A 27,809-nucleotide genomic window follows, 5' to 3' on the forward strand; every position below is an offset into this window, starting at 1 on the left:
CCCAGCAACCTTCTATCCAGTATCATTTGATACTCAAATGGTCACCTAGGAAGGGGTGAGGGCAGAGGTGTTATCTAGTAATTCTTACTTGCAACACATGTGGACATACACCCAACCACTAACATCTGTTATTTTATTTTTTTAAAAAAGGTTCCAATACAAGCCCCTAGAGTAGTGCATGCAAACCAATGACCTCAAGCTGTCACTGCCAAATAACCAGGACAATCTGCTACCACATTCTGTGACCTGGTCAAGAGACCAGCTTCTCTCTTTGAGTACCATCATCTAATCATGCCAGTGTCCAACCTATCACCTGGCTTGTGATGACGCAGAAGTACACTTGAGTATCCGAACAGCAAAGTCACATTGAGCTGCAAGTACAATAGTAAGTGTCCTTAGTGTATTAGACATGGAAAAATACAAACAAGGTGTAAAAAACAAAGGCCAACTTCATTTGATGCCTGAATCTCCAAAGTCTCTTCCACACGTGATCTTTGTCTAAGGAGATCTGCCAATACCGCATCAAGAACTTGCTCACTTTTGGGGCACCTGGCTGGTCCAGTCGGAGGAGCTTGGGACTCTTGATCTCAGGGTTGTGAGTTCAAGCCCGATGGGTGTAGAGATGGGTGTAGAGATTACTAAAAAGAATAATTTAAAAAAAAACTTGCTTATCTTCTCATGAGATGGAGTGTTTTGCCTGGAAGGACTGTGGGAAGAATAAAATATTCACATGAGGTAAGAACCTGAAGCTGTGGTTGCAATCCATAGGCCCATCTTTACCCTGATAACTCATCTCTATAAATCCAACTTTATGCCTGTGTGAATTCTGGGAAATGTTAGGGATAGAATATTCTAATTCCTGTCAGGTCTATGATTATATAGACTATAGCCATGGAAGAGTTAAATGGAAGAATGCATCCATGGAAGAATTCAATCACATCAAAAGGTTTTAGTTTGGTTTAGTATATTCAGTGTTTTGTTTGTTTTGTTTTTAAGTTTAACTTCTTATATGTGTTGTTCTTAATGCTTTTAGTTAGAGATTGCTACCTGGGTTGACTTCAGGAAAAGGGTATGTTCAGTAAACTAGTCTGATTTGAAATCACCAGCTAATTAAGAGAGATATTTTCATAAGAAAAGTAATTATGATGGAAAGCAGCATTTAGCTTCTGGAACTACATGCTTTTTTGGTGCAGAGAGTGTCCTCCTCTTCAATCAGAGAGCAATGACAGACTGAGTAACAGGGAGCATGCCAACCATCTGTGAAACCCTCCATAATAAGAGCAGGAAGGGCATGATGTGGAAGAAAGCTGTCTGTACCAGGCAACATTTTAGATGCTTGGTGGCCAACTTCCCAACCCCCACAACAATCAGCAAGGCTGGTAACTGGCCGACATTAGCAATCCACTCATATTCCTTTGTTTGCAAACAGAACCCCAAAGCAAAGCATCCTCCACACACCTCCACCCACTTCCCATTCCCACGCCCCTATACAGGGTCTTTTCATTCAGCCCAAAAATCCAACAGATGCTAAAGAAATGTGACTAGTGTCAACACAAATACAGATCATCTTTACACCACAATGTTTTTCAAACATTCTCAAGGCCAACAGGGGTCTTCCTGGAGGGTTAACAAAATGAATCTCAACTCTCACACCAGGAACCAGTGAGAGTATGACCCAGAGTTAGTTAAGGGATATAAAGTGACTAGTGGTCAGTTATTGTTCATTAATCAACAAGCCTAATTGCAGGAACTCTACCTAGAGCTGAGCACACTTGGGTATCATGATGTCAGACGTCAGGTAAGGATTACATTCCTGTAAACCAAAGCACCAGAGCTAAATTCACAATTTCCCTTTTTGCCCTTACTTGATGAAGAATTCAAGTATTGTGGTGCCACCAGAATGATTCTGGCTTGTGCCTCTTCAAACATTTCTACTTAATACTAATCCCTGGTACCCAGATCAGGACAGGATGACCCAAAAAGTAGAAGGCTGATCAGCTTGCCCTAAAAATTATTTTATCTTCTGACTCAAGGAAGCTTCCACTGTCCTGGCAATGTTCCATAAAAGCTTCCTGGTTACAATCCTAAACTACAGACTGGGCCCTCTGAAAAAGGCCAGGCCAGAATAATGTCACCAGAGCTCTACAGGGAGGTTTCTCCAGGGACAATTATACCATCAATCATTCAGTGCCAACAGAGTAACACTTGGGTACAGACTCTTCTCCCAAAGACTACTGCCTCCATCAACCAAAAAGTTACCGGCTCCCATCTTCTAAACATCCCGTGGTCAGACCCAGTTATACCTGGGACTGGAACTTTAACTTCCTGAAAGAGACAAACAAGGACTTAAATTGAATGGGAAACGCCCTGGTGAAACATCACCCCCTGCCACCCGCTCTTAAAAAGAAGTGCTGGGCTCTCCTGGGTCTAAACCTTCTAAACCTTCATGAGGCACCTCTACCCTTCCACTGCGCAGGTGGGAATGTGCCCAGCGGGACAGAGGAAGCCCCAGGTGAAAGAAGCCTAATAGGAACAGACTTCTGTCCAACCCAAGAAAAGGTTTAAAGGAATCCATCTTGGCTGTCTTGGCTGAACAAAGTGCCCTATTTTAGGCTTCCCTATAATACTGCATAAGGACCAAAGACTAGGCAGGAGCGAATGGACCCACGAGGACTGCCCAGTAGAATGTCACTTAGTTATCCTTGGTAATGAAAATTTAAAATCCCTTCTAAAGGGAAAACCCAATTCAAAAACACAAATAACAGAAAACCAACCCAGGAAATACAGCAAATGAATGCTGACTCTTCCTGTTCTGGTTCCCACTTTATTATTCAGCTGTAGTGGAAAACCCTCCAAGTGCGCAGCAGGCAAGAGCAGACTCCCTGCCCTAACCCTGCCCTGTGCGCACCGTAGCTGTCACCCTTCCCCCTTGCCCGCCGCGCCCACCAGCCTGCCCTGCTCCACAGGCTCCTGCCAGACCCTGGGCCCACAGTCAGTGGGGTCAGTCAGTGACCCCCTTCTGTTTGGCCAGGGTGCGTTTCAGCTCCCTCAGGTTCTCCGTCAGCAACTCCACCTCATCCAGGCGGCCACACTGCTTGGCATCAAAAATGTACGCCTTGATATTATCAATCTGCTGGAGAAGGAGCTCCTCCTCTATGGGCTCCTCGCCCTCTGGCCCACTGTCACTGTCCATCTCAAAGGGGTTGGTACATGTGGCTTCCTCAAACGGGTTGCCAGGAACCAGAGGGCTTGAGGGCCTCGGGTAGGGATGCTCGTCTTCCTCGTCGAAGGGGTTGGGCGCTGGACTGTCTGGGGTAGTGAAGGGATTTCCTGCTATGGCCTCCTCCTCTTCTTCCTCAAAAGGATTGTATTCTTTGAGGACACAGGCTGAAGGACCAGAGGCAGGCTCTGCAGCCGGAGGGCTGGTAGTGCCATCTGCTGCAGGGCTGGAGGGGTCTTCCTCCTCAAAGGGGTTCAGAGAAGCCAGCTCGCTTTGCTGTGGCACGGTGCTCTGGGGGAGGGGTTCCTGGCCAAGGGCTGGGGGCCCTGACCACACTCTGACCGGCTCAGGAGCTGAGATGGGCGACAGAGTCTCCGGAGCTGCACTGCTCTGAGTCGGGGAGGAGCCTAGATCCAAAGCATAAGCGAGGTGGGTGCGAGGCTCCCTGCCAGGCTCCAGCTGAAAAGGTCTGATTTCTCGGAAGTCCAGGGACCGAGTCCGCGTGTGCAGGGATGCGGCCTGGAACTGCTCCCTCTCCCGCTCCCACTCCCGCTCCCGCAGCATCTGCAGCTGTTCGCGCTGCAGGTCCTCCTCCTCGGCCTGCCTCCGGGACAGCTCGATGGCCTTCTCTGTCTGCTGCTGGTCATACTCATCCTGCAGCTGCCGCAGGTTCTCCTGCAGCGTGCGCACCTCGTCCGCCCGCCCGGCGGCCCTGGCCTGCCTGATGAATGAAGTGATGTTGTGGATCTGCTGGAGGAGCGGGTCCGAGTCTTCACTCTGCCCTGGACCTCCGGACAGCGGGAGCCAGCCCTCAGCCTTTCTCAGGGGGGCAGGCCCCCCTCGAAGGGACACCACCTCTCCATTGGCCGCACGAGATGCCAGGTCATTCCGCCGTTCCTTAAGGCTGCGCTGGGACTCCAGGGCAGCCTGGGGAGACACCAAAACCGAGGAGAAGAAACACAGTCACCAGGCCGACAGCACCAACACCATCAGCCATCCCTACGGTACCGCTGTCCCTGTATGGTGAGACTCCAACTGCCCACTTCAGGAACCAGGTGTCCAACTTCTAAGTTAGATCATGCTTTATGTGTTTCAGGGGAGAGGAGGAGACGTGGCCTGGCTTTCAAAAATAAATTCATGAATAACAGTAAGCTAAGGGAGAAGATTTTCTCAAGCTTAGATTATTTACTGGATGCATGCTGGTCTTAAAACTGTTGAGGTCTAGTATGACTCGTCTACACTACAATCACACGATATTAAATGCACACATCATTTTGTTTAATGTTGCGTCTTTCAAAGCATTCTACAAAGAGCTCCCTGAGGCCTGGGTCCTCTGAAACCTGTGCTACAGGGAGAACCGGCAGCCTCCAAGGTATTCTGGATGGGAGAAAATCAGCAGACTCTCTGCAAGAAATATACGACTAACCTGGGGAGAAAAACAACTATTCTGGTGTCTACAGAGGAGAGGCTGGAACGGAACAGAAGAGAGATGAAAATGGGAGAGCACGAGACGTTCTGGTTGACCACGACCTCACGGAGCACCCCCAGGAGGCCCGGGGCAGCCTCTGTGCCCGAGAGGCTGCCAGCAGCCCTGCATGTCACTTGCCTGTCTCTCCAGGATCCTCTTCCTCTCCATTTCCTGCTTCCTTTTCTTTTTCAGTTCCTCAAACTGTTCTCTGGTTGGCAATGACATCAAACCAAGCAACTTTTCCTGTAGGGAGCCACAGACAATTTTGGGTTTTAATCCTTTTAGGAAGAACATGAGCCTAATGAAGTCTATGTGTAAGCCTCCATCTGAGCTCCACACACCCCCGCTACCCCTTCCCTGCTCTACGTTTCTCCACAGCACTTTTCACCATCTTCTAAGCTATCTATTTGAGTTACTTCTGGCTGATCGCCATCTAGAAAGTAAATTTTATGAGAACAGGAGTGTCTTTTTGCTCATGGCAGGATACCCCGCACCTAGAACACTGCCTGGTACACAGTAGGCACTTATCACATGACTGCTGAATACAACACTAATCAAAAGGACAAGGAGCCAGGATACCTGGGTGGCTCAGTCAGTTAAACGTCCAACTTCAGCTCAGGTCAAGATCTTGTGGTTTGCGAGTTTGAGCCCCATGTCAGGCTCTGCTCTGACAATTCAGGGTCTGGAGCCTGCTTTGGATTCTGTGTCTCCCTCTCTCTGCCCCTCCCCAACTCACACTCTGTCTTTCAAAAATAAATAGACGTTAAAAAAAAAAAAAAAGGCCTTCTCTGCAATGCGGTGCTGGAAAACCAAGCCAATAGGGCTGCACCAGATCCCTCTGTCATGCAGCCTCAAAGGTGGTCCGCTGTGGCTCTCCCAAGAGGTGTGCTGAGACAGGAACAACTCCTCTCTAACCCCCCAGGGTTAGTCAGTCTGTGGACAATCAGCTGTCCCCTCCCAACCAGGCCCAGGAAGAGTCCCTTAAGAGCTCATCCCGTGGAAGAAACAGCATGTATAAGTATGTCCATCAGGCAGTATTCAAACCAGCAAAACAGGGGAATCTATCAGATCCCCAGTGAAAGGAGAGTAATTAAAGGACGGTGCATGCAAAGCCCTATTCTCTAGCCATTCAGATGACAGCTGTTTAAACAAAGACTATGTAAAAACTGCTTATGATACAATATTCAGTGTTAAAAAAAATAAATTTGCAACTATGTATTAATCATAACTAGTTTATATAACAAATACAAATTTTTTAAAAAAGGGAAAAATATGATGTGTGATGGTACTGGGGACACAGAATTAAGAAGTTTCTGTTTTTGTAGTCCAGATTTTTCTCTAAGTGTGGCACAACTGCACTTATAGAGAATAGTAAGAGTACAAATAGAAAACAAGCCACTGGTGTGGTCTGCCTTCTGAGAGGTAGAAAGCAGGGGAGGCAGGTGAGAAGTTTCTGCCACCACAGGATGGCTTTACCTGCACGAAAAGCGTCGCTGAGTATCTGATCATCCTCTGCAGCCGCAAAGTGTTTGGATGTGGCGGAGGGTCCTGGTTCAAGCCTAAGGTTAAGATCTTCTTACTGAATTGGAAAAAACGCATCAATGTAACAGGCACTGCTGGCCCCAGGAACAAGGGAGCAATCCCGGAGTGGCCAGGCTTTCATGTCAGGACCATCCGTGGAGGAAGCAGGTTAAAGACCACAAATGCTCCTTCAAGGCAAAGCCCATTTCTTACGCTGTGGTTGTACCCAAGGCCCCGACACAGCACAGGATGAATGACCAACACTCTCCCAACAAGGGACTGGCCACACCTGTAGGGCCAACTTCAGGAGCCTGGGCCTGGTTTAATATTCTGCTGTCACGGTTCTAAACTTCTTAATAATACTGACCAGGGACTTGCATTGTCATTTTGCACTAGGTCCCGCAAATTACCTAGTCAGTCCTGCATGGACGGATGGACAAGGCTGCCTCACCCACATTCTCCCTCTGAATCACTATACTTTCCACACCTCAAAGGGCTGATTTAACTCCAACATCTAGTCCATGGCTAAAAAGCAGCTGTTGACCCGCAAAAAGAATCTGGCCTTCTATCCTGGCACCACCACTTTGCCAGTTGTGATGCATTTTCTCACCTACAAAATGAGGGTATTACTGCTTTCCACACCAGGTAATTTTGGTCGAATAAATGAGATGTGGATACAACCAAAGGTTGGCACACCGATGGTGTCAGGAATCAGTTTCTATTTCTTTAATAATACTGAACATTAGAAGTCTTAACCAAGTTGCTGGGATGTGTTGAAAGCCATGGCTGGCACCTACCCTCAGCCTACTCCCCACACATACTCCCCCGGACTCCAGGTAAGCTCAGGCCTGCCAGACATCCACCCCTCTCATTGAAACTGTACCTCCTCCACTCAAGGAAGCAAGTCAGACATCACCTAATAGACGTTACCTTAAAGCATCTATGAGCTCATACACTTTCTGCACTTCTATTCGAAGGTCACCGGCATGTTCCAGACTGTAGGTGGTCTCCCCAGCACTAAGGAGAAATCATAGAAAGGTTCAATCCAAGTTTCATCATGCTGACTGGAGAGCATTGTGTAAAAGGGCTCTAAAGGCTTAGGACCTTACAAAGGTAGACACAGCTAATTCTCTCCAAGTGGTATTATTTCAGACTCCTGTGTATAATGCAGGGCTCATTCCTTCTTTTTTTTTTAATGTTTTATTTATTGCTGAGAGAGAGAGAGCGCGCGAGCGCGCAGGGGACGGTCAGAGAGAGAGGGAGACACAGAATCGGAAACAGGCTCCAGAATCTGAGCTGGCTGTCAGCACAGAGCCCGACGTGGGGCTCAAACCCACGAACCGTGAGATCGTAACCTGAGCCGAAGTCGGCTGCTTAACTGACTGAGCCACCTGGGTGTCCCAGCCTCTTTTTTTTTTTTTAAATAGTTTATTGTCAATTTGGTTTCCATATAACACCCAGTGCTCATCCCCACAAGTGCCTTCCTCCATGTCCACCTCCCCCCTCCCCCTCCTCCCCACCCCAATCAGTCCTCAGTTTGTTCTCAGCATTCAGGAGTCTCTCATGGTTTGCCTCCCTCCCTCTCCCTTACTATTTCCCCCCCCCTTTTTCTCCCCCACAGGCCTCCATTAAGTTCTTCCTAATCCTCCTATATGTGCAAACATATGGTAGCTGTCCTTCTCTGCCTGACTTATTTCGCTCAGCATAACATCCTCAAATTCCATCCATGTTGCTACACAAGGGCTCATTCCTCTTCTAAATATAAGTGCTAATCACCCAGAAGCTGCTTTTAGTTCTTTTAGTTTGCAGACACCACAGGAACAGATTTGTGCCTAGGCCTCTAAAGAATAGCTCTTAACATCTGTCACCAAAATAAATGCAAATGAATCTCCTTCAGCCTACTTTCCCTAAACAATTTCATTCTACCTAGTTAGACACATGAAGTGGGTTAGTAAGTAAGTTGGCTACACCACATCAGAGGAGAAAGGGGCTGGCTTTTCTCACTCAGACTACGCAGGGAGAACAGGAATCCCTAACACCTAGCGACAAGAAGCACGGCATCAGATCAATTGCTCCACGCCCTTGGGTCTCATGAACAATTGCTCCCTACATGAGAAAAGCACTTTGACTCCAAATTAGGAAGGGAGGAGTACCCAGGATGGAGCAGGGGGCTTCAGAGAAGGCCAGAAGTGGCTTAATTCTACAACTCCAAGGAGTAATAGCAGTTATTATGTGATCTTAGAATTGTTCATTTACAAGTTTGTCACCCCCATCAGTCCCAAAATCCAAGTGCAATGATGATGGCTTTTCATTTTTATATCCTCAGGAACTAGCACATGGCCAAGCATCATCAATGTTCACTGAAAAGAGAAACACTTGGGAAGATCTCACAGCTATTAAGGCAGCCTCAGCATGGCCACTCAACCCCCTTTCTGAGGCAGCAGCAATTTAAGGGAAATAAGGAGAAATGACTGCGGCGCTGACCTCATTTACCATCTAGGAGACAGTTCTAGTTGGAAAAATCTTGGTGTGCGCTGTAACCGCAGGATCCAATAAGGTGCTTTCATCATCTCAAATTGCACAGTTTGCAAAAAGAACATCACACCAGAATTGAGAATGCATGCACTTCACCTTGGTATCTCCAAGTCATGTGGAAAATAACAAGTTGGCCCAAATCTGAAAGCACGTCAACAAACATACTTCCCACAGAGCACCTATCACACCTGGAGTTATCTTGTTCATGACTGTTCACTTGGTTGTGGCCTGTGCTCCCATGATAATGAAGCTCTATGACAGCGGACACAGTCTTTGCTGCTCACTGCTACAGTCCTAGCACAATAGTACTTGGCACATAGCTAGTGTTCCATAAATATCCATCGAACGAATGAGGGAGTAAAGAGCGCTTAAAGCCCTTTAGAACCAGTCTTTGGAGAAGGAGTAGGAGTTAGACATCTGGAAACGTGTTGTGCAATGGTAGTTCCCCAGCTGGATGGGGAGGCCCCTTAACCCACAACTGTGTCTGAGGCACAAAGCAAGAAAAATAACAGACTCGGGGAGAAAAGCCCCATGTGTAACAACATCCTGAGGGAAAGTGGAGTGCCAGCTCAGAAGGCCAAGAACACAGCTCTCCTTGCTGGCATCCAGGAAGAAGATAATCCTGTCATGACTTCAAACCAATGGGCACAGCTGGGAGGAAGGGTGTTCACTCGAGTAAGTTCCAGGGAGGAAGAAAACATAAGGCAGGTGCTCCAAGCCAATGAGTCTCCATTTAGGGGAGCTATATATCAGGATGACTTGAGCTGCTTCTCCCAACCTACTCACAGGGAGGGTATACACTCCACTGATCGAACTTGCTCAGTGAACTGCAGGGAGAAAAGAAACTGTGTCCTTTCCTGTCGTTCTTTGTTCTTGGAATGAAAAGAGGAAGAAAGGGGTACGGAAGGTAAAAATAGAAGAGAAGGTGTAGTGGTGGCTGAGAGGGCTGGAGAAACGGGTTCCTCCCCGTACACTGTCTGCTGCCAGCGGCCACATACGTCCAGGTGCTAGGACAGGAGGACACGGGGGTGGTCTGCAACGGTTTCCCTACTTCTTTTCTGCTCTCTCCCCACCTCTCTCCCCCTTTCCTGTGGGCTGGCAAACACTGGGGGAGGGAACAGGGCTGGAAGAAGAGTCCCAGAGCAAGAGCAGAGGCAGCAGAGGAGACATACAAGGGAAAGGGTGTTTTTGCCACAAACCAACTGGGTTTGGCCATTCGTATTCTATAAGTCAGACATTTACAGACTCATAAGTCAAGCAACTCCTTAGGGACCCTGTAAATGAAAAAGTTCATTTTCTTTTCATGTGAGACCCACACAACAGACTTAGGATGTAGTCACTGACATCATGAAGGAAAAGCCAAACTTTACTTGTGGGGACACTAGAATGCATTGCCACAGTAAATAGGCAAATAAAAACAAAGGCAGATAATCCTCAAATCAAAAGCAATGGATACCATCATCTTCTTTCCTGCAGGTTGGGAAAAGACTGCGGGAATCCGATTCTAATGGTAGCACTTCAAACTCTAGCTCAAGTATCACTAACCTACAGAAGAGGCAATGCTCCTAAGAAATGTCAGTGTATTTTTTCTGTAAAGGGCCATAGAATAAACATTTTTAGCTTTGCCATATAGTCTTTGTCACAACTATTCAACTCTGCTGTAGTGTGTGGTTATAATCCAATAAATGGGCATGGCTATGTGGCAATAAAATGTTATTTATAAAAACAAGTGGCAATAACAAGTGTCGGCAAGGATATGGAGAAATTGAAACCCTTATTGATCCAGCAACTCCACATCTAGGTATATACTCAGAAGAAATAAAATTGTATGTCCACAAGAAGACTTATGCATAAATATTCACTGAAGCATTATTCATCACAGCCAGAAGTGGGAAAACCCAAATGTTCATCAATGGACTAATGGATAAACAAAATGCAGTCTATCCATAAAATGCATTCACACAAAAGGGATGGGCACTAACACTTGCTACCACAGGAGTGAACCTTGAAAACATTACACTCATGAAAGCAGCCAGACATCAAAGATCATATATATTTATGATTCCATTTATAAGAAATGTCCAAAATAGGCAAATCCATAGACAGAAAGCAGACCAGTGAGTGCTACGGAGAGGAGAAATGAGCAGTGACCACTTAATGGGTATGGGGTTTCTTGGAATGATGAACATGGTTTAGAATTAAGACAGTGATGATGGCTATACAACTTGGTGAATATACTAAAGAACCACTGAACTGTACCCATTAAAAGGGCGAATGTTTGGGGCGCCTGGGTGGCTTAGTCGGTTAAGCGTCTGACTTTCGCTTAGGTCATGATCTCGCGGTTCGTGGGTTCGAGCCCCACGTCGGGCTCTGTGCTGACTGCCAGCTCAGAGCCTGGAGCCTGTTTCAGTCTGTGTCTCCCTCTCTCTCTGACCCTCCCCTGCTCACGCTCTCTCTCTCTCTCTCCTAAAAATAAATAAAAAAAAAAAAAAAAAAAAAGGGTGAATGTTTTGGTGTGTGAATTGTATCTTAATTAAAAAGAAAGAAAGAGATGACAGGCTAGACTGGACCCATTAGCTACAATGTGCGAATCCCTGCTCTAAAGGAAATGCTTGCTTTAAGTCCTGACATCTTGACGCCACCCTGAAGTAGCATCTGGCCAGGCGGGCACATGAGGAACCCTGTCCTTGCTCCCCTCCAGAGGCTGCACTTGGCAGTGGGGCCCAGGAACCTGCTCAAGCAGAATGACTGGGGTCACTTGAACATGGCTACACGGGACTACACAGATATGACAAAGATTCCCCGCGGTTGCTCACAGAAGAAAAGCATAGCCAGAGTTATGATTTTCATTTTCAGCTACTGAGGAGCTGCCCTAAAGAGCCAGAAAACAGTCATCACCGAATTAGAAAAACAGGGAACAGCTTACTTTAATGATGCTGCCATCCTGACGTATTCGGGAGCTTTTTGGTCAACTTTCTCCATGCATAGTCGTAATTTCTAAGAAGAAAAAAGAAGAGGTAAGTGGTGCTCTCAAGGTACAGAAAAGTTATGCCGTTATCAACAGAGATATATTTAAAATCTAAAGTTTTTGGGGCACCTGGCGGACTCAGTCAGTAAGATTAATCTCAGGGTTGTGAGTTCAAGCTCCATATTGGATAAGGAATCTACTTAAAAAATTTTTTTTAATTAAAAAAATGTACAATTTTCTAATATGAAATATGCAGAGAGTGCTTTTTGTTTGTTTTTACTGTTGTTATCAATTTCCTGATATACAGACCTCCTTTAGAAGCAGTAAATCTTGCAGGAAGGAAAGTGACAGCATTCTGACCGGATGTTTTTGCAAGGAGCAAGGCCTTCCAGGACACAAGCCAATGAGTTTACCAAGGGCAGAGAAAGGAACTGGTTGCTACATTCTTTCTCTGCCAGGTGATGAAAGATACCAGCAAAAGGCATTGCCAGGGCTCACTTCAAAGATGAAGGAAGGACAAAGCACAGTGGCGATTTACCAAAAATGAGTTATCAGGTCATGAATTCCATACATAGGAGGGATCGTGGCTACATCTGCAGCTCAGCACAAGATTTCATTAACACCATGTCTAGTAGAAATCTAAGTATTTCCATGGGGACTCTAGAAACATAGCCATTATGACCTGCATAACTGGTAACAGTGACCATTCAGTGATCCTCAGACAATATAGAGATGGTCCCCAACTTCATGATTTTTCAACTCCACAATGGTGTGAGGCGTTGATAGGCATTCAGTAGAAACCGTATGGGACTTTGTTTTAGATCTTTTCCGAGGCTAGCGACATGCAGTCAGATGCTCTCTTGGGATGCTGGGAGGTGGATGGCACCTGGTCAGCTGTGCAATCACAAGGGTCAACACCTAGTACCCTCACAAGCATTCTGTTTTTCTCTTTCAGTACGGTATTCAATAAGTTACATGACCCACTCAACACTTCGTTATCAGATAGGTTTGTGTTAGAGGATTCTACCCAACTGTAGGCTAATGTAAGTGTTCCTAGCATGGTTAAGGTAGGCCAGGGCAAACTATGATGTTTAGTAGGTGAGATACATTAAATGCATTTTTGACTTAGGGTATTTTCAACTTCAGATGGGTTTATCAGAATGTAGGGTATTTTCAACTTCAGATGGGTTTATCAGAATGTAGCCCCACCGTAAGTCGAAGAAGACCTATACACTCTTCCTCTCCTTGGCGTTTTGCAGACTTCCGCTGCCCAGAATGATCTTTTCCCCATCTCCTATCGCCTCCCTGCAAAACCTTCACTTGGCAATTTCTCCTCGGCCTGCAGGACCCCCTTGGCCACTGAGAGGCTGAGGCAGTCTCGCCCCTACACTGACACTAAATCCCATTTTTCATTACACCACATTCCTCTCAGAGTGAGCATCTACCAATGGTGCTGTGGGACTGCTGGTGGTAATGACAGCTGAGGCAACTAAATGGGCTTACAAGAGGAAGCTCTGTCTCACGGTTTGTGAATTCAAGCCCTGTGCGGGGCTCTGTGCTGAGACCTCAGAGCCTGGAGCCTGCTTTGGATTCTGTGTCTCCCTCTCTCTGTCCCCCTCACCCCCAACTCACACACTCTCTCAAAAATAAACATAAAAAAATTTTTTTAAAGGGGAAGCTCTATGCTCATGGACAGTCACTCAAACTCGTATAGCCTGAAGCTCCCAAGTGAGTTTCCCAGGACTCCTCTGGCCCACTGTTCACCACCTGCCCCAGCTTCTGCCCTCACCCTCAAATCCTGTCCACACCCCATGGCAACCATCCTTTTTCCTCTTGCCCCTGGGGCACCAAAGTCTCCAACCTCCTGTTTTCAAGCAGGCAAGGAGGGGAGAGGGAACAAGGTTGCTACAACACTCCCCCATGACTGAATCACCCAGGGCCCTAGCTAAGATAACACACTGTAGCCCTTTAGCAGAGACGAAAAATGATTTAAAGGAACAACTTCCTGGGGCACTTGGGTGGCTCCGTCAGTTAAGTATCTGACTTTAGCTCAGGTCATGATCTCACAGTCTGTGGGTTTGAGCCCCACGTCGAGCTCTGTGCTGACAGCTCAGCGCCTGGAGCCTGCTTCGGACTCAGTGTCTCCCTCTCTCCCTGCCCTACCCCCTTTTGTCTCTCAAAATAAAATAAAGACATTTTTTAAAAATTAAAAAAAAAAAAAAAAAGGAACAACTTCCCAAAGCATTCTCCAAAATGTGCAGGCGTGTACATAATTAACAGCCAAATCTGCATCTTGCATCAGACCCAGGACCACACACAGTGAGTCACCTCATAGAGCTTTACAACGTCGGGGGTGTGCTCCTTCTCGTCAATCTGCTGCTCTCTCTTGAGCAGCGTGTCCTTGCAGTGTGTACAGCAGCGGATCCGGTCGTCATCCTTTTCATCCAGGACAGAGCTTACACTGCTCATGCTGCTGATACTGCCCCGGCGGGAGCCATGGACACTGTTGGGTGACTGGCTGGGGCTGGTGTGGGTGCTCAAGGAGTCCTTGCTGGCACTGGTGAGCTTGTCTGTAAAGCACAACACAGGACAGGCAGCAGTGAGCTCGCAGCCTCCAGTCACCCCACTGCTCACAACAGAGGGGAGGCCACAGGTGCTGAGAGAGGCTCTGTCTATGGGCAAGAAGCACCACACCCCTGCCTTCCTGGGGTCAGGCTCTGCGGTGGGAAGGACTCTCGCTGCCAGCCAGGAAAGAGCCACACAGCCTAGGAAGGTCTCTTTGAGGCTCTGAGGCCCATTCCTAACCTGACCCTAACTGCCCTCCTCCATCTGCTCTGCCTCCAACACAATCCACATTCTCCCTAGACTGTCCTGACAGACTTCCCCACTCCCAAACATCTGACTCCTACTCCTTCCAAAGCTCAGCTCAAATGGCACATCCTTCAGGAAGCCCAACTGTATTCCTTGAGGCAAAAAACAACCTGCCCTTCCTATCAGTTCCTACCATATCACCCTCTTAGAGCACTTTCCACTTTTCCCCCAGTATGACTGTGCTACATATACCCAAGGCTGCTCTATGAATCTGTGACTCTCAGAGGGCAGGAACTGCCTTATTCATACTTGTACCCCATATATACAACAGGGCTACCCCACAGCAGTTGCCCAGTAAATGCTGAACAGTTTGCTGAAGACAAGAAAGGTGAATAGTGTCCCAAAAACATAGCTTATCAAGCCTCAGGTGAGACACAAAGCCTCAGGGAGAAAGGGAAGGTATAGGGGTGATGTGTGCCTGCTGGCAGGGAGAATTGGACACAGGAAACATCTGCTTCTGCCCCATGTTGCCCAGATGCTCTGCAGCCAACAGCACATGCAGAGTTAGCAGAACTCTCCAGGGTTGCAAAACCACTCTCAATGTCCCAGAATTGGCCCAAAGCCCAGGGGATCATCTTTAGCAACTTTTAACTAGCTGAGACTCAGAGTCCTGATTCTGCAGTTCCACTCAGCCTTGTAGCCACCATCCCCGTAACTCTCAGATGTGTCTTCTACACTCCCCCAACGATTCCTACTCACCTGCTAACCTTCCCCAGGGCCTTTCCACAGCTTTGCTCCTGCTCTTCACTACCTGGGATCCCTCCAGCCCTAGCTCTTTGCAATCCTGATCATAAGGCTCTTCTCGAACACCACCTCCCAAACCTGAGCATCCATGCTCTTGATCCCCCCAGCACTCAGTGCCTCTCATATTATGATGTTACAGTCTGTTCTATATGACAATGAACTGTTTGTGACTTTACTCTCAAAGGGAGGGACAGCCTGGTGCTCATTTTTTAAGACATTCTCCTATAATCTCCACTTCCAAGCAGAACTGACAACAACTGGGTCAGGTCTCCCGAGTGTCTGACGCAATATCTCCCAGAGTACTTATCTCTTTATAAAGCAATTATTTGTTTTTAAGTCTGTATCCTCTGCTAGATGCTAGACACTTTGGGAGAATGGATGATGTCTTAGAGACCAGAGGTAGGCAAACATGACCTGCAAACCAAGTCCAGCCTGCTTTTGTGTGGCCCTTGAGCTAAGTATGGTTTTTAAACGGTTGTTTAAGAAAAGAAAAAGACATGTCACAGAGACTGTTTGCAGCCCACAAAGCTTAAAACATTTACTATCTGATTTTTTTTACAGAAAAAGGTTGCCAGATCTTGTTATCCACCACTGTATCCCTGGGTCCTAGCACAGTGCCTAGCCTGTAGCAGGCTTCATGGAATCAATAAGTGAATGGATGAAGATCCCATGGGTCATTAACTCAGACAAAATTGTTCAAAAAAAACACTCAGTGGTGATCAGCAAACAAGCCAGTCACAAGAGGAGATGAGCATCCAGGGCACCCCCTCATGTTACCTACTTGCAAAAGGGAGGCTGATGAGCTCCATACACTTCTTGCACATAATAGACCCGCAGAGCCGGCAGTGGTGGCGGCGGTTACGGATGCTGAATTTATTCCCACAGTCTGGACAGAAAGGAACATCCTGGTCGTTGACCCAAGGCACCACCGACTTTTCTATAGCTTTAGGAAGAACAAAGCAAAAATCAAACTAACAGAAAAGCAAGCCATTAAAAAAAAAAAAAAAAGATGTTTGATTAGAGAGAAAGAGAGAAAGAGAAACAGAATGAATATGAGCAAAATTCTGGAGTTACCTCGTATCTTAGCAGACTCGGTATTCGTCCGGTCGAATGCAGTGAGCTGACAAAGACAAAACAGCACAAATGGAGTTAAACGGGTGATGTGTACACTCTCCACAGGCAAAAGGCATCAAGCAGGAATTTGCACACCTTCATTTCTCAAGTCTCACCTGTCATCACCAACCCCAAAAAGTCACAAAAGCAATTTTTCATGAGACAGAATATTAGCTTTGCATCTAGAAGGCAGCTCCCTTCCCATGACCTGATTCCAATCTCTTTACTGTCAGTTCCCCATTTAAGCAATAAGCAGGGTGTAGGCAAGGACGTGCCGGGTGTGGCTACTGAGAGCAATGGAGAGCTCCTGATTCTCCACAGTCCTCCTGGACAGTGAAACTGGCCACGTATTCCTGCCCTACAGAGGACACATCAAGAGTCATACCCGCAGCTGCTACCATGCCCACCACACAATCCAGGTTATATACAGGTCAAAGTAGAACAGAATGAGTGTGGTACTAGGGTGTCTGGGTGGCTCAGTTGGTTAAGTGTCTGACTTGATCTTGGCTCAGGTCATGATCTTGCAGTTCATAAGTCCGAGCCCCACACTGGGTCTCTATGCTGACAGTGTGGGGCCTGCTTGGGATTCTCTCTCTCTCCACCCCTCCCCTGCTCATGCATTCTCTCAGTCTCAAAATAAATAAATAAGCCAAAAAAAAAAAAAAAAAAAAAAAAGAATGATTGCGGTATTAAAGATGCACTCTGGTACTACAGGACAAGATAGCCCAATCAAGGGGCGCCCAGGTGGCTCAGTCGGTTAAGTGTCTGACTTCGGCTCAGGTCATGATCTCATAGTTCGTGGGTTCAAGCCCCACGTTGGGCTCTGTGCTGACAGCCAGCTCAGAGCCTGAAGCCTGTTTCAGATTCTGTGTTCTCTCTGACTCTCCCCTGCTCACGCTGTCTCTGTCTCTGTCTCTCTCAGAAATAAAAAAAACAAAAACAAAAAAAAGATGGCCCAGTCAAGAAGTTCCCACACTAACGCTGGCCCTGGCTGAACAGTCCTCACAGACCTTGTCACCAGCCTCTCTGTTTGCTATCAAGTGTCACACACTATGCCTTACTGTGTGGGTGCCCCACTGTGTGTTTGTACTTGGGACACCCAAAAGAGGAAATAATTTGAAGGCAAAAAGGTTCTTCCAGCAGCCAAGTGGGCTTCACAGAAAGGAACAGGAGAGCTGGCTATGCAAGTCTGTCAGCCTGGGCCCTGTCCTTCAGTAACACACAGGGATTCACACTTGGGTTCCAGCCCAAGCTAGAACCGTCCACCAGGTCCTCTGTGCCTCTCTAGATGGGCTCTAGATGGTGCGCTTCTCTGCCAGCATCAGATGTATACGACATACATAGTACACACTGTAGAAATAGAATTATTTTCTCCCAGAAGGTTTACACTTGCAGGAAAACAAAAGGGTTTAAAACAATAAAATTTACCTTCTCTAACCTGATTATTAATTTATTGACTTCAACCACGTAGTGGTCAATTCTGGCAGCTCGGTGTTTTTTGAAGTCAGAAAGATGGCTTCTCACAGCACCTAGAAAGAGAGGAGATGGGGAGATAAATGACCTGTCAGTTCTGTGAAAGAGCACCTCTCTCTTGCTGCTTATCCTCAATGATTTTTATATGCAAGTAGAAATTCTAGTTTAGAGTCTTACTAAAAATTCAAAGTCAAGCAAATGGAAACAAATTTGCTAAAATGTTCATTAACCGTGGTTACCTTGGAGGCCAGAGTACAATCCCAGAGACCTCAGAGGACAGTGGATAAAAGCCTGGACTGGAAGCAACCTGTGTTCAAGTGTCAATTCTGCCACACGCTGTGTGACGTTAGACAAGGTCCTTACCATGCCTGTAACTTGGGAGCACTCATCTATAAGATGGGCATAACAAGAGTACTCACTCCACAGAGTTATGAGGATTAGAAAGTTAAAAGGTATAAAGCCCTTAGAGCACTGTCTGGCACATCCATTTTTGTTCAGTCAAAAGGACAGTAACATTATGGGCAATTCTTAGACATCTCTCATTCTTTTCTCTACTTGTTGGCACACTATGGTTCTTCATCAGAATAAAAACAGTCCTTCTCAAAATATTCCCCAAAATGTAACTGCCAACAAGTGCTTCTGGAGGAGCCAGCTAACCTGACACCTTGCTCAGTCCAGCAGCACAGACCCAGGATGGGCCTTCTCACACAAACAGAAGCAAGCAGCTTGTGGTCTCAGCATATCTGAAACAGTTATTCCCTCTTCCAAAACACCAGCCCTTCCCCTGGCAGCTGCCCTGCCCCCAGCACGCAGTCCACTTCCTCTTCCCAACCATGTCCATTTCTACATGGTGCCCTACCTGGAGCTGCTCACACGCTACCCTCTGTATCATCTTCGCTCTCCTCTCCCCTACCATACTCGCTAACGTCTAATTAAATTTTAGTTTCAAATTCTTAGGGGTGACTGTAAATATTAACCTCTAAAATCTGCCATTCTCTCGACCTTGCACAATTTTGACTTCTTCAGTTGTTGAAAACAGGCAAATTAATCAGAAAATTCCTCTGACAATTTAAATTTAACACTGGGAAGCATGAAATAGGCTATCAAAAAGCTATTAAGAATTCACAAATTCTCCTTCATGTTTCGAACTGACTTGCATATGTAACTCATAATTATATGATAGTTACTATTTTTTAAAATTGAAGCATAATTAAGATATGCTATATTAGTTTCAGGTGTACAACACGATGTGAAATTTTTAATTTAATTTTTCTACTTAAATATAATTAAAAGCGTTACATTATATACTATTATTATTTTTTTTTTTTATTTTTTTTTATTTCTAGGAGAAAGAGAGAGAGACAGCGTGAGCAGGGGAGGGTCAGAGAGAGAGGGAGTCACAGACTGAAACAGGCTCCGGGCTCTGAGCTGGCAGTCAGCACAGAGCCCGACGCGGGGCACGAACCCACGAACCGCGAGATCATGACCCAAGCGAAAGTCGGACGCTTAACCGACTAAGCCACCCAGGCGCCCCTATATACTATTATTTTTAAAGCCACTTTCTCCTGCCATAATGAAAATGTTTCCACTCTCCAATATGGTAGCCACAAGCCGCAGGTGCAGGTTGAACACTTGAAATGTGGCTAATGTATGACTGAGGAAATGATTTTTTTTAAGTTTATTTATTTTGAGAGAAAGAAAGAGAGACAATGATTGAGGGAATGGCAGAGAGAGGGAGAGAGAGAATGCCAAGCAGGCTCTGCACTGTCATCACAAAGCCCAACTCATAGCTCAATCCCACGAACCGTGAGATCATGACCTGAACTGAAATCAAGAGCTGGACGCTTAACCAACTGAGCCACCCAGGGTTCCCTAAGGAAATGACTTAAATTTTACTTAATTTTAACTTATTTAAATTTTAAAAGCCACATGTAGTTAGTGTCTATCGTATTGGATAGTGCACTTCTAAGATTTTTCTCATCCAAAAAGACGCATTCCATAGCGGCCCTATAAGAAGAATACAGTAGATGACCTTGGATAAATATCGATTCCCTTTGTACAGCCTATTTCCTCATCTGTAAATGGGAATGAGCATCACTATCCATTCCACCTCATATGAATATGAAAGTATAATAAAGCCTTATGAGTAAATCATTATCCACTGCATGAACAAAAAGTATTATATTAAATTTTGTTATCATGCAACAGTTTAAGGACACGTAAGATTAGCTAGTTCAACTTCATGTGGCAGTTTTGGTAATAGCTCTGTTGAGATATTATTCATGGATATACAATTCACTAGTTAAAGCACACAAATTCCATAGTTTTTAGTATATTCAGAGTTGCACAACCATCACTGAAACTGTAGAACATTTTCATCACCCCAAAAAGATTATTATTTTGAAAGTCAGTAGTTGGTACGGTAATTACGTGCTTCGAAAATTCAGTTGCACAAATCGGTGAGGGCCTCTTGCTAGGCAGGTAATGTCCTACACGAGAGGAGACAGCCAAGTGAATGGAGTCTCTGCCAGGGCTGATGTCAAACACCTGGATGCCTATCTCATTTCTGTAGCTGCAGAGCTATTTGGTTCTGGGAAGGTCCCCATCAAGTGCAGTGAGGATTAAATGAGTCCTCGTGTAAAGCATGTGCCTAACACAAAGCAGACGCTCAGCCCATTCTGGTCCATTTTTGCCCCCTGGGACATAAGGACCGTGAGAAGCTTAGACCATTCTGGTTTACTGATGCCTCCTCAGCCAACTCTTAAAACATCACCTAGGACGTCAAGATGCTCAAACATTTGCTGAGTGAAGGAACAGAATTTCTTACCAAGTTCCTGGGGTTCCCACATATAAGGGTCAACCCCTCCATAGCTAAAAGACTCATAGCCTTGTGTCCCTGATTCTGCTCGGTCATCTCCTTCTCGTTTCAACAGCCTGTTCTTGGCTTTCTTAGCCTTCTGGACAAGACCTGGAAAAATCAAACAAACACCATAAATAAATCCACAAAGAACCTCTAGTACAAAGTCAAGGGAAATCCCAAACATGAGAAGTGATGAAATGACTCTACCTTAATTTGAAAATTTTTGGATCCCAAATAAATTGCAATAATAAACCCCAGAGAGCAATCCATTCACTAGTCAGTATTAGCAGTAAGTTGGTTTATGTAGCCAATATATAGTTAAATTACTACTTGTTGCCAAATTTAAGAGCCCAATTAAATAAAAGTATTAAAATCAAATTCAGTAAGGCAATGGAAAATTTTTTCTAGATCTTAATTGGGGAGGTGGTTACATTTTCGAATCTTACCGCACTGTGTACTTAAAAACTTATTTGTAAACTATATTTCAATTAAAATAAAGTTTTTTAAATTAAATTTTACAGTATTAATTTATTTACTCTATGGACTCATGAGTAAGCACTTCCTGTTTACTTCCAGGATGGAAGTGAACCAACACCCCTGGGCTGGTGTTCCCATAATGCTTAGCTGTACAGAGAGTTCTTCTTCCCCAGCTCACTCACTGAATGCAGGTATGAGGAACTGACAAAAAGCTTCAAGAAATAGATAGAACACCTACAACATAACTCAAAGGGAACCAGACTCGGTAAGAAGAGAAAATGAATGTTCCCTGGATTGATTCCTCGCATGTACCAGGCACACAAAGTGCTTTCAAATATATTAGGCCAATTCATGCTCACAACATTATGAGGCAGGTGGTATCCCTACTCATAAATGATGACGTGACATCAAAGAGGGGGGAAACCTGCTGCACCCGAGCCCACAGAGCCTCTAAGGAGCAATGCTGGAAGTGGAAACCCCATGTGTTTGAAAGGAGAGCCCCAGTTTGCCCCAGCCAGCACAACTCAAAAACTTCGCTCCTGCACAACAGGGGCTCTGCCACTTGTGCTGAGGTGAAGCGACCTGCTGTTGAAGGGGAACAGCAGCCAACTGGTGGAGGGAAGAATTCTTGATTCTAAGTTGCTCTCATTAACGTTCATAAGTCTTGGGTGACTATCCCTCACTGCCACTAAAATCTAGTAGAAAATACCCGGTTTAATACAAAATATAATTTCTTTTACATTTAATAGATTAATACTTCATGGAATTCCCATAATTCTGAACTGCTCTTGTTACCTGAATAACATTAAAAACTACCAAAGCTTTTCAAAAATCTAGGGAAATACAGATATGGAGGGGCTGGAAGGCAGAGGGAGAATGTGTTAAGTTTATAGATATGTCTTTGCTAGACAGTCAAGCTAATAAGCAAATTCCCTGATTACCAGTCACTCTGAGATGGTTTTTTCCGCCTGGAAAAATAAGGTCCACCAGATGATATTCTTAACAATAGGGGAGAGAAAGTGGTAAACAAAGGATTAGCAGACAGGAAATTGCAGTTAGCAAACACGAATTCACTTCTGCAAACAGACTAAGCTGTGTCCAGGAAAACAGGCAGTCCAGGCCATTTAACCTTTTTAGGAGGAGAGAAGAACGTTCTGGCCACCTTCCTGGGTGTAGTCCTTCACAAGCGGACCAATTAAGAATAATCCCGTATGTCTTTAAAAACACAAAGCAAGGGAAAAAAGACTATTAAAAAAAGACACACATAAAACAGAAGCCACAGTTAATTTTCAACTACCTTTTCTTATAATTACTGTACATGTGCTAAACTGAAGCTAAACTGGGGCTGGGGGCCCAAACTCACCGACCACCTACTGACAAGATTATATTTTCTTTCTTAAAACACCTGCAAAACCTGGTATCAAGGTTTGCTCTTCTGGCTTTAACATTTCACTGGACAAAACCAGCAATGTCATAAAATTTCTAAGAACCAAAAGATCAAATGCTTTTCAAAGGACTTCTCAAAAATCTTTGATGTCAGTCTTTAAAACTTTACTTTCCTGGTTCTGAAACACAGAAAACTCCCACAGAAGAAAGACATCCTTCCTGACTAAAGAAATGATCATTAGTACTGAAGGAATGCTTAACTCAGTTTAGCTCTTCAGAGGTAGAAACGGGGGGAAAACAAAGGAAAACACAAGAGAATTCTTTCAAGTTTCTTTCACAACTCCTAAAATTTCTACTCTGTTATTCCTTAAGTGGATTCCCACTCCTAGTATTCCCTAAGTAACCTTAAACGTTTCTCCTCTAACAAATGGGTTACTACATCGTCTGAAGACATTGTCTAACCTCTGTACCCACTAGCATCAAAGTCTTAGTGACATCACGGTATATGACTCAGTTCAGCTGACACTCAGACTTGAGGCTCATTTAAAAATCACAGAGGTGCTCCAGCTGTCGAAGGAAGCTTAGATGAGCAGCTTTTGTTTGCATTCTAGCTGCAGGGCAAGCTGTGACTGGAACACAGGGTCTGGTACCATCAGTGATGCCACGTGGAAAAAGCAGCACTAGACTCAGAGGTAACAGAAGATCTGGGGTCAAAGTCTGCCTCTGTAAATTCCTATGCGACCTTGGGTTAAGTTGCTAAACATCTCTGAGCCTCACTTTTTCTCTGTAGAATGAAACCAGCCACCTTCTTGCACAGTTGCTGGAAAAATCAAATGAAATAACAATGTTTATGAAGGAACTGTGAAAACGACAAAGTACAAAACTTGTTTTGTTTTTTGCTGCCTAACAGTTAAGGCTCTGCTCCAGCCTCTACAGACAGACACCTCATTTACCACAGCCCTCAGGATTTTGAAAATATCTGACTTTGTCATGTGGTTAGACAGAAGTAATAAATGATCATGTTTCAACAATTTTTCTGAACTGAAAAATGAAGACATGGAGTGGGACTATTTCATTACAGGGTGCATGTGACTCACATGGGTGGAGGCCAAAGTCCACCTAGAAATATATGATCATCCCCTTCTCTACTACCCAACACAGAATTGTGAATACACATCCAGACCTTTTGAATCTCACTGCCTTCAGAAATGCTGCCAGCTAGGAGAAGCAGATAAGCTGAATCACTAGGAAAGTGAGTTCCAGAGTCATCGCATCATATTTAGGAGTTAGAATCTGAATTCCAGAAATGAACAATATGTATATAGTTAAAATTTCTTTGAAACAAATCTTTCTGCAACTCTCTACAACAGGAGACCTGAGAAGCTCAAAAACCAAGTTAAAACTTTTTGGGTCGATCTGCCTTGCTTTTCAACTCTGATTTTCCTTTTCCTGGGCTGCAGAGGACACGGTATAGTTGAAGAAGGAAGGACAGCAGGAAGGCTTGAAAATGTTAAGGGGAATGGATATACAATGGGCCTCCACTTTCAGTGCCGGGGAGAGAAATTCCACTCCACAGTCCTCACAGACTGGCAATGAGATAATTCAAACAGTCTAGCAAGAGACAGCAGAGCTCAGTGATTGCATTTACTAGGCCATGCCTCACTGTGTGACTTAAGGCAAGTTACCTAATTTCTCTCTGACTAGCAACCTCAACAATAGAACGGGTCTCACATTCCAATAATTATCATGAGGATTAAATTAAGTTATTTCATGGGGAGACTTTGAACAATGCCTGGCACATGGTAAGCATTAGATATATGTTCACTATGACTATGATTAATTTATTATTGTTTATCACATTCTGGTGGCATCATGGAAGCTAACGAAAACCATGAGTTAAACCATGAGTTAAAGCTCCCACTGACAGAATAGGATAGGCAAGAAATTCATGCCTCTTACTTTTAATTTGCCCTTTGACATCACGGTCTTCCCCAGAGTGCTCTTCCTCGTAATGTGACTGAAGCTGACAGAAGGACTGCAGGTCCTTCAGGCACAAAGGGCAAAGGAAGCCCTCTCTGACTTCCCCAGGGTCATCCAGAGAAGCCATAGCAGCGTCCTGCTCAACTCCTGCAAGCCAGGGGCCTCATGCCAAGAGGCAGCTTGATTTCTTCCACCAGGGACCAGTGCTCTCCCAGCATTAGCTTAAGCCAGCGGCACACAGATGATGGGGAAGTGGTATCATGGCTCTTGATGATGAGGTTTCCTCTCTGGAGTAGGAGAAGCTCTGAAACAGGAAAGAAGGGGCAGAAAAGAAGCCAATTCAGGCAAATTAGCAGCAATTGAGAATTTTTTTTGTTCTTTTCACAGCTCAACAAGATTACTTAGTGTTTGTTCAGTCCAAGTTTCAGAACACAAACTGCTTTCCCTTACACCAAAATACAAAACCTTCAAAGACTGGAGAATACCACTGGACAATGGCAACTCACTGCAGTAGGAAACACAGATTCCTGAAGAAAATTCAACTTCAAAAGCAAACACACTAACAAGGCAGATCTCTAACATTCACTTCAATTGGTCCAACTTCATAATTTGTATGCCACATCAGCCACTGGGGAAATGTATGAAGTACTTACCAACACACAGAAATTTGTTTTTAAGTTTGTTTATTTTGAGAAACAGAAAGCACCAGTGGGGGAAGGGTAGAAAGGAGCGATAGGATCCTAAGCAGGCTCCGGGCCATCAGTGCAGAGCCAGACACAGGGTTGAAACACACGAATGGTGAGATCATGACTTGTGCAGAGATCAAGAGTTGGACACTTAACTGACTATCCCACCCAGGCACCCCACACACAAAAATTTCTGACTCTTTACCTTGGTCATTTATTCACCCACATATACTAAGGTCTTACATTTAAGTCAAAAATGCAAAGAGAGGGGCGCCTGGGTAGCTCAGTTCTTTAAGCATCTGACTGGCTCAGGTCATGATCGACGAGTTCATGTTTGGGCCCCACATCAGGCTCTGTGCTGACAGCTCAGAGCCTGGAGCCTGCTTCAGACTCTGTGTCTCCCTCTTTCTATGCCCCTCCCCCACTCATGCTGTCTCTCTCTCTCAAAAATAAATAAACATTAAAAAAATTTGGGGGCCACCTGAGGGGCTCAGTCTTAAGGTTAAGCCGCCAACTTCGGCTCAGGTCATGATCTTGCAGTTCATGAGTTCAAGCCCTGAGTCAGGCAGGCTCTGTGCTGACAGCTCAGAGCCTGGAGTCCGCTTCGGATTTCTGGGTCTCCCTCGCTCTCTACACCTCCCCCCACTTGTGCTCTGTCTCTCAAAAATGAATAAATGTTCAAAAAAATTTTTTTAATAAAAAAGAAAAAAATTTTAAAATACAAAGAGAAAAAGACATAGTGTTTGTCCTAAAAAACAAAAGCAAACAAAAATCTCAACCTTAGTCTAAGGAAGACCATTAAAAATCCAGTGATAAAAAGAAAAATCTACTTTGTGCTTTATAATTTGTACTTTCTCGACAACGAACTTAGAGGATTTTATAAGCCAATAAATGACAGCTGAAAAGCAAGCCTAATGTTCTCTCTGCTTCAAAAATAAAAGGATTTGGTTGTGCTTAAGACATTCAGGGCTTAATAGGTTACATTTTCACTTTTACTGGGCCATGGCAAAGTCACTTCCAATGTCACCTCAGAAAAACTCCCAACCTTGGAAGAATCCAGACAAAACCATTCCACAAAAGCAGAGAGATTTCTCCCCAAGACCCTGAGGTCACAAACCTCAGTAGAGAATAAGAGGAAATACAGGTCTCTCAGCTTTGGACGGGCCTGCTCAGAGGCTCTGTGAGGAGGGAATGTCTGGTCCTCAAAGCCGAAAGGTAGCTCTGACCCAGAAAGTAAACAAGACACTGGGTGCCTGGTTTTTTTCCCCTCTAAGAAACCTCATGAGTATATTCACCCAGATCTCAGTCCTTTTCCAGATAGTCACTGAAACCGCAGTTTCTTCCCTAGCAAGTGGTTCATCAGACGCAGGGACTCTGAAAGCCCCCTTCCTTCCAATGCACTCACCCTAACAACCACAAATCAAACACACACACACACACACACCCCTGCACATCTCAACCCAACCTTACTCCGCCAAGGAAATGCCTCTTACTTGAGGCATTCTCAGTGCGCGCTCCTGCACTTCTTCACAGTACTTGTATCAATTTATAATCACGAGCACATAAAATAACCAAGTATCTATGACTCTAAGCTCTGTAAGGGCAGAGACTATGCGTTTGTCCCACCACCTTATACCTAGGGTCTAGCACAGTCCCGGGCACCTACCACGAAGAAATGCAATAAAGCTTCATTTACGAATGAATGAATGCGTGAACGAACTCTAAAATCACATAACCAAACACACACCAAATAAATCTACTAGAAACCACGAAGCCAGGCCTCACAACCATAACATATGCAAGCCCCTCTCAACCAACACCACGTAAAAAGTAAAAATTTAACTTACGTATCCTGAAATTATACGCCCAGCATGAATGCCACCCGGCTACATGCCGCAGAGACTACACATCCCACAGCCGCACTCCTCACGGCCTGCACCGCACACAGCACCCCACACAGAATTCAACACGACTACGCACAGGTCGCATAACCACACACGACGTGAAAGACTCAACACCACAGAGCGGACATGACAACTTGACACGGGGCAAGGACGCCACACCAAACGCTACAAATGACTCCACACAAACTCCGAACCCAAACGTCTCAACCTCACACGACTGGGGAACCAAACATAAGCACTCGGGAGACCACCGCTCACCCACCCTCAGCCGCATAACCAAACACAGCTGTGCACGCCCCCACGTAACCACACAATCACACAGACCCCAATCGTCGCAAGCACAACACGGGCGAAACTCACGGCCCGAAAGCCACATCTCGTACCACGCACGTCACACCCACCACAACCGCAAACATCCCACGCCCGCACCGCCCGCCCGTCTCCGTTCCTGAGAGGGGCCGAGCTCCCGCCACTCGGACCCTGCCCAGCTCTCTGCACCTGGCCGCGCTCCCACTGGCACGCAGGCCCGTCGGGTCCTCCCGCCGGGGTTCTGGGCCTCTGCGGTCCCTCACCCAGCCGCGGCCGCCATCCCCATCGGTTCCT

At 45.5% G+C, this 27,809-nt stretch overlaps 1 protein-coding gene across 2 annotated transcripts; it reads right to left on the reverse strand.

The window, feature by feature from the left end:
* Positions 1–119: 119 nt before the first annotated feature.
* RBSN (rabenosyn, RAB effector) lies at positions 120–27,809 on the reverse strand. 2 transcript variants are annotated; one of them, XM_039231358.1, is made up of 13 exons: positions 27,705–27,809; positions 24,596–24,920; positions 20,741–20,881; positions 17,869–17,969; positions 16,402–16,447; positions 16,109–16,270; positions 14,041–14,282; positions 11,671–11,741; positions 7,140–7,226; positions 6,165–6,267; positions 4,827–4,931; positions 3,074–4,147; positions 120–2,325 (listed from the first exon to the last, which is right to left on the reverse strand). In XM_039231358.1, the coding sequence occupies exons 2-13, from the start codon at positions 24,741–24,743 to the stop codon at positions 2,185–2,187; spliced, it is 2,421 nt and encodes an 806-aa protein (XP_039087289.1). In that variant the 5' UTR covers positions 24,744–24,920; positions 27,705–27,809; the 3' UTR covers positions 120–2,184. The 2 variants fall into 2 exon arrangements, with proteins under 2 accessions (XP_039087289.1, XP_039087290.1); XM_039231359.1 differs by lacking the exon at positions 120–2,325 and having other exon boundaries at positions 2,809–4,147.

This window comes from Hyaena hyaena, unplaced genomic scaffold (assembly GCF_003009895.1).
Source record: "Hyaena hyaena isolate Hyena2069 unplaced genomic scaffold, ASM300989v1 scaffold_56, whole genome shotgun sequence".
In the NCBI taxonomy this organism is placed as follows: domain Eukaryota; kingdom Metazoa; phylum Chordata; class Mammalia; order Carnivora; family Hyaenidae; genus Hyaena; species Hyaena hyaena.

Excerpts from the sequence above, each read along its gene's own strand:
- RBSN (XM_039231358.1), bottom strand. The coding sequence starts at position 24,743 with ATGGCTTCTCTGGATGACCCTGGGGAAGTCAGAGAGGGCTTCCTTTGC. Across the intron at positions 11,742-14,040 it reads ACGTTGTAAAGCTCTATGAG|AAATTACGACTATGCATGGA; the intron begins GTGACTCACTGT and ends TTTTCTTCTTAG. Across the intron at positions 4,148-4,826 it reads AGAGGATCCTGGAGAGACAG|GCTGCCCTGGAGTCCCAGCG; the intron begins GCAAGTGACATG and ends GTGTCTCCCCAG.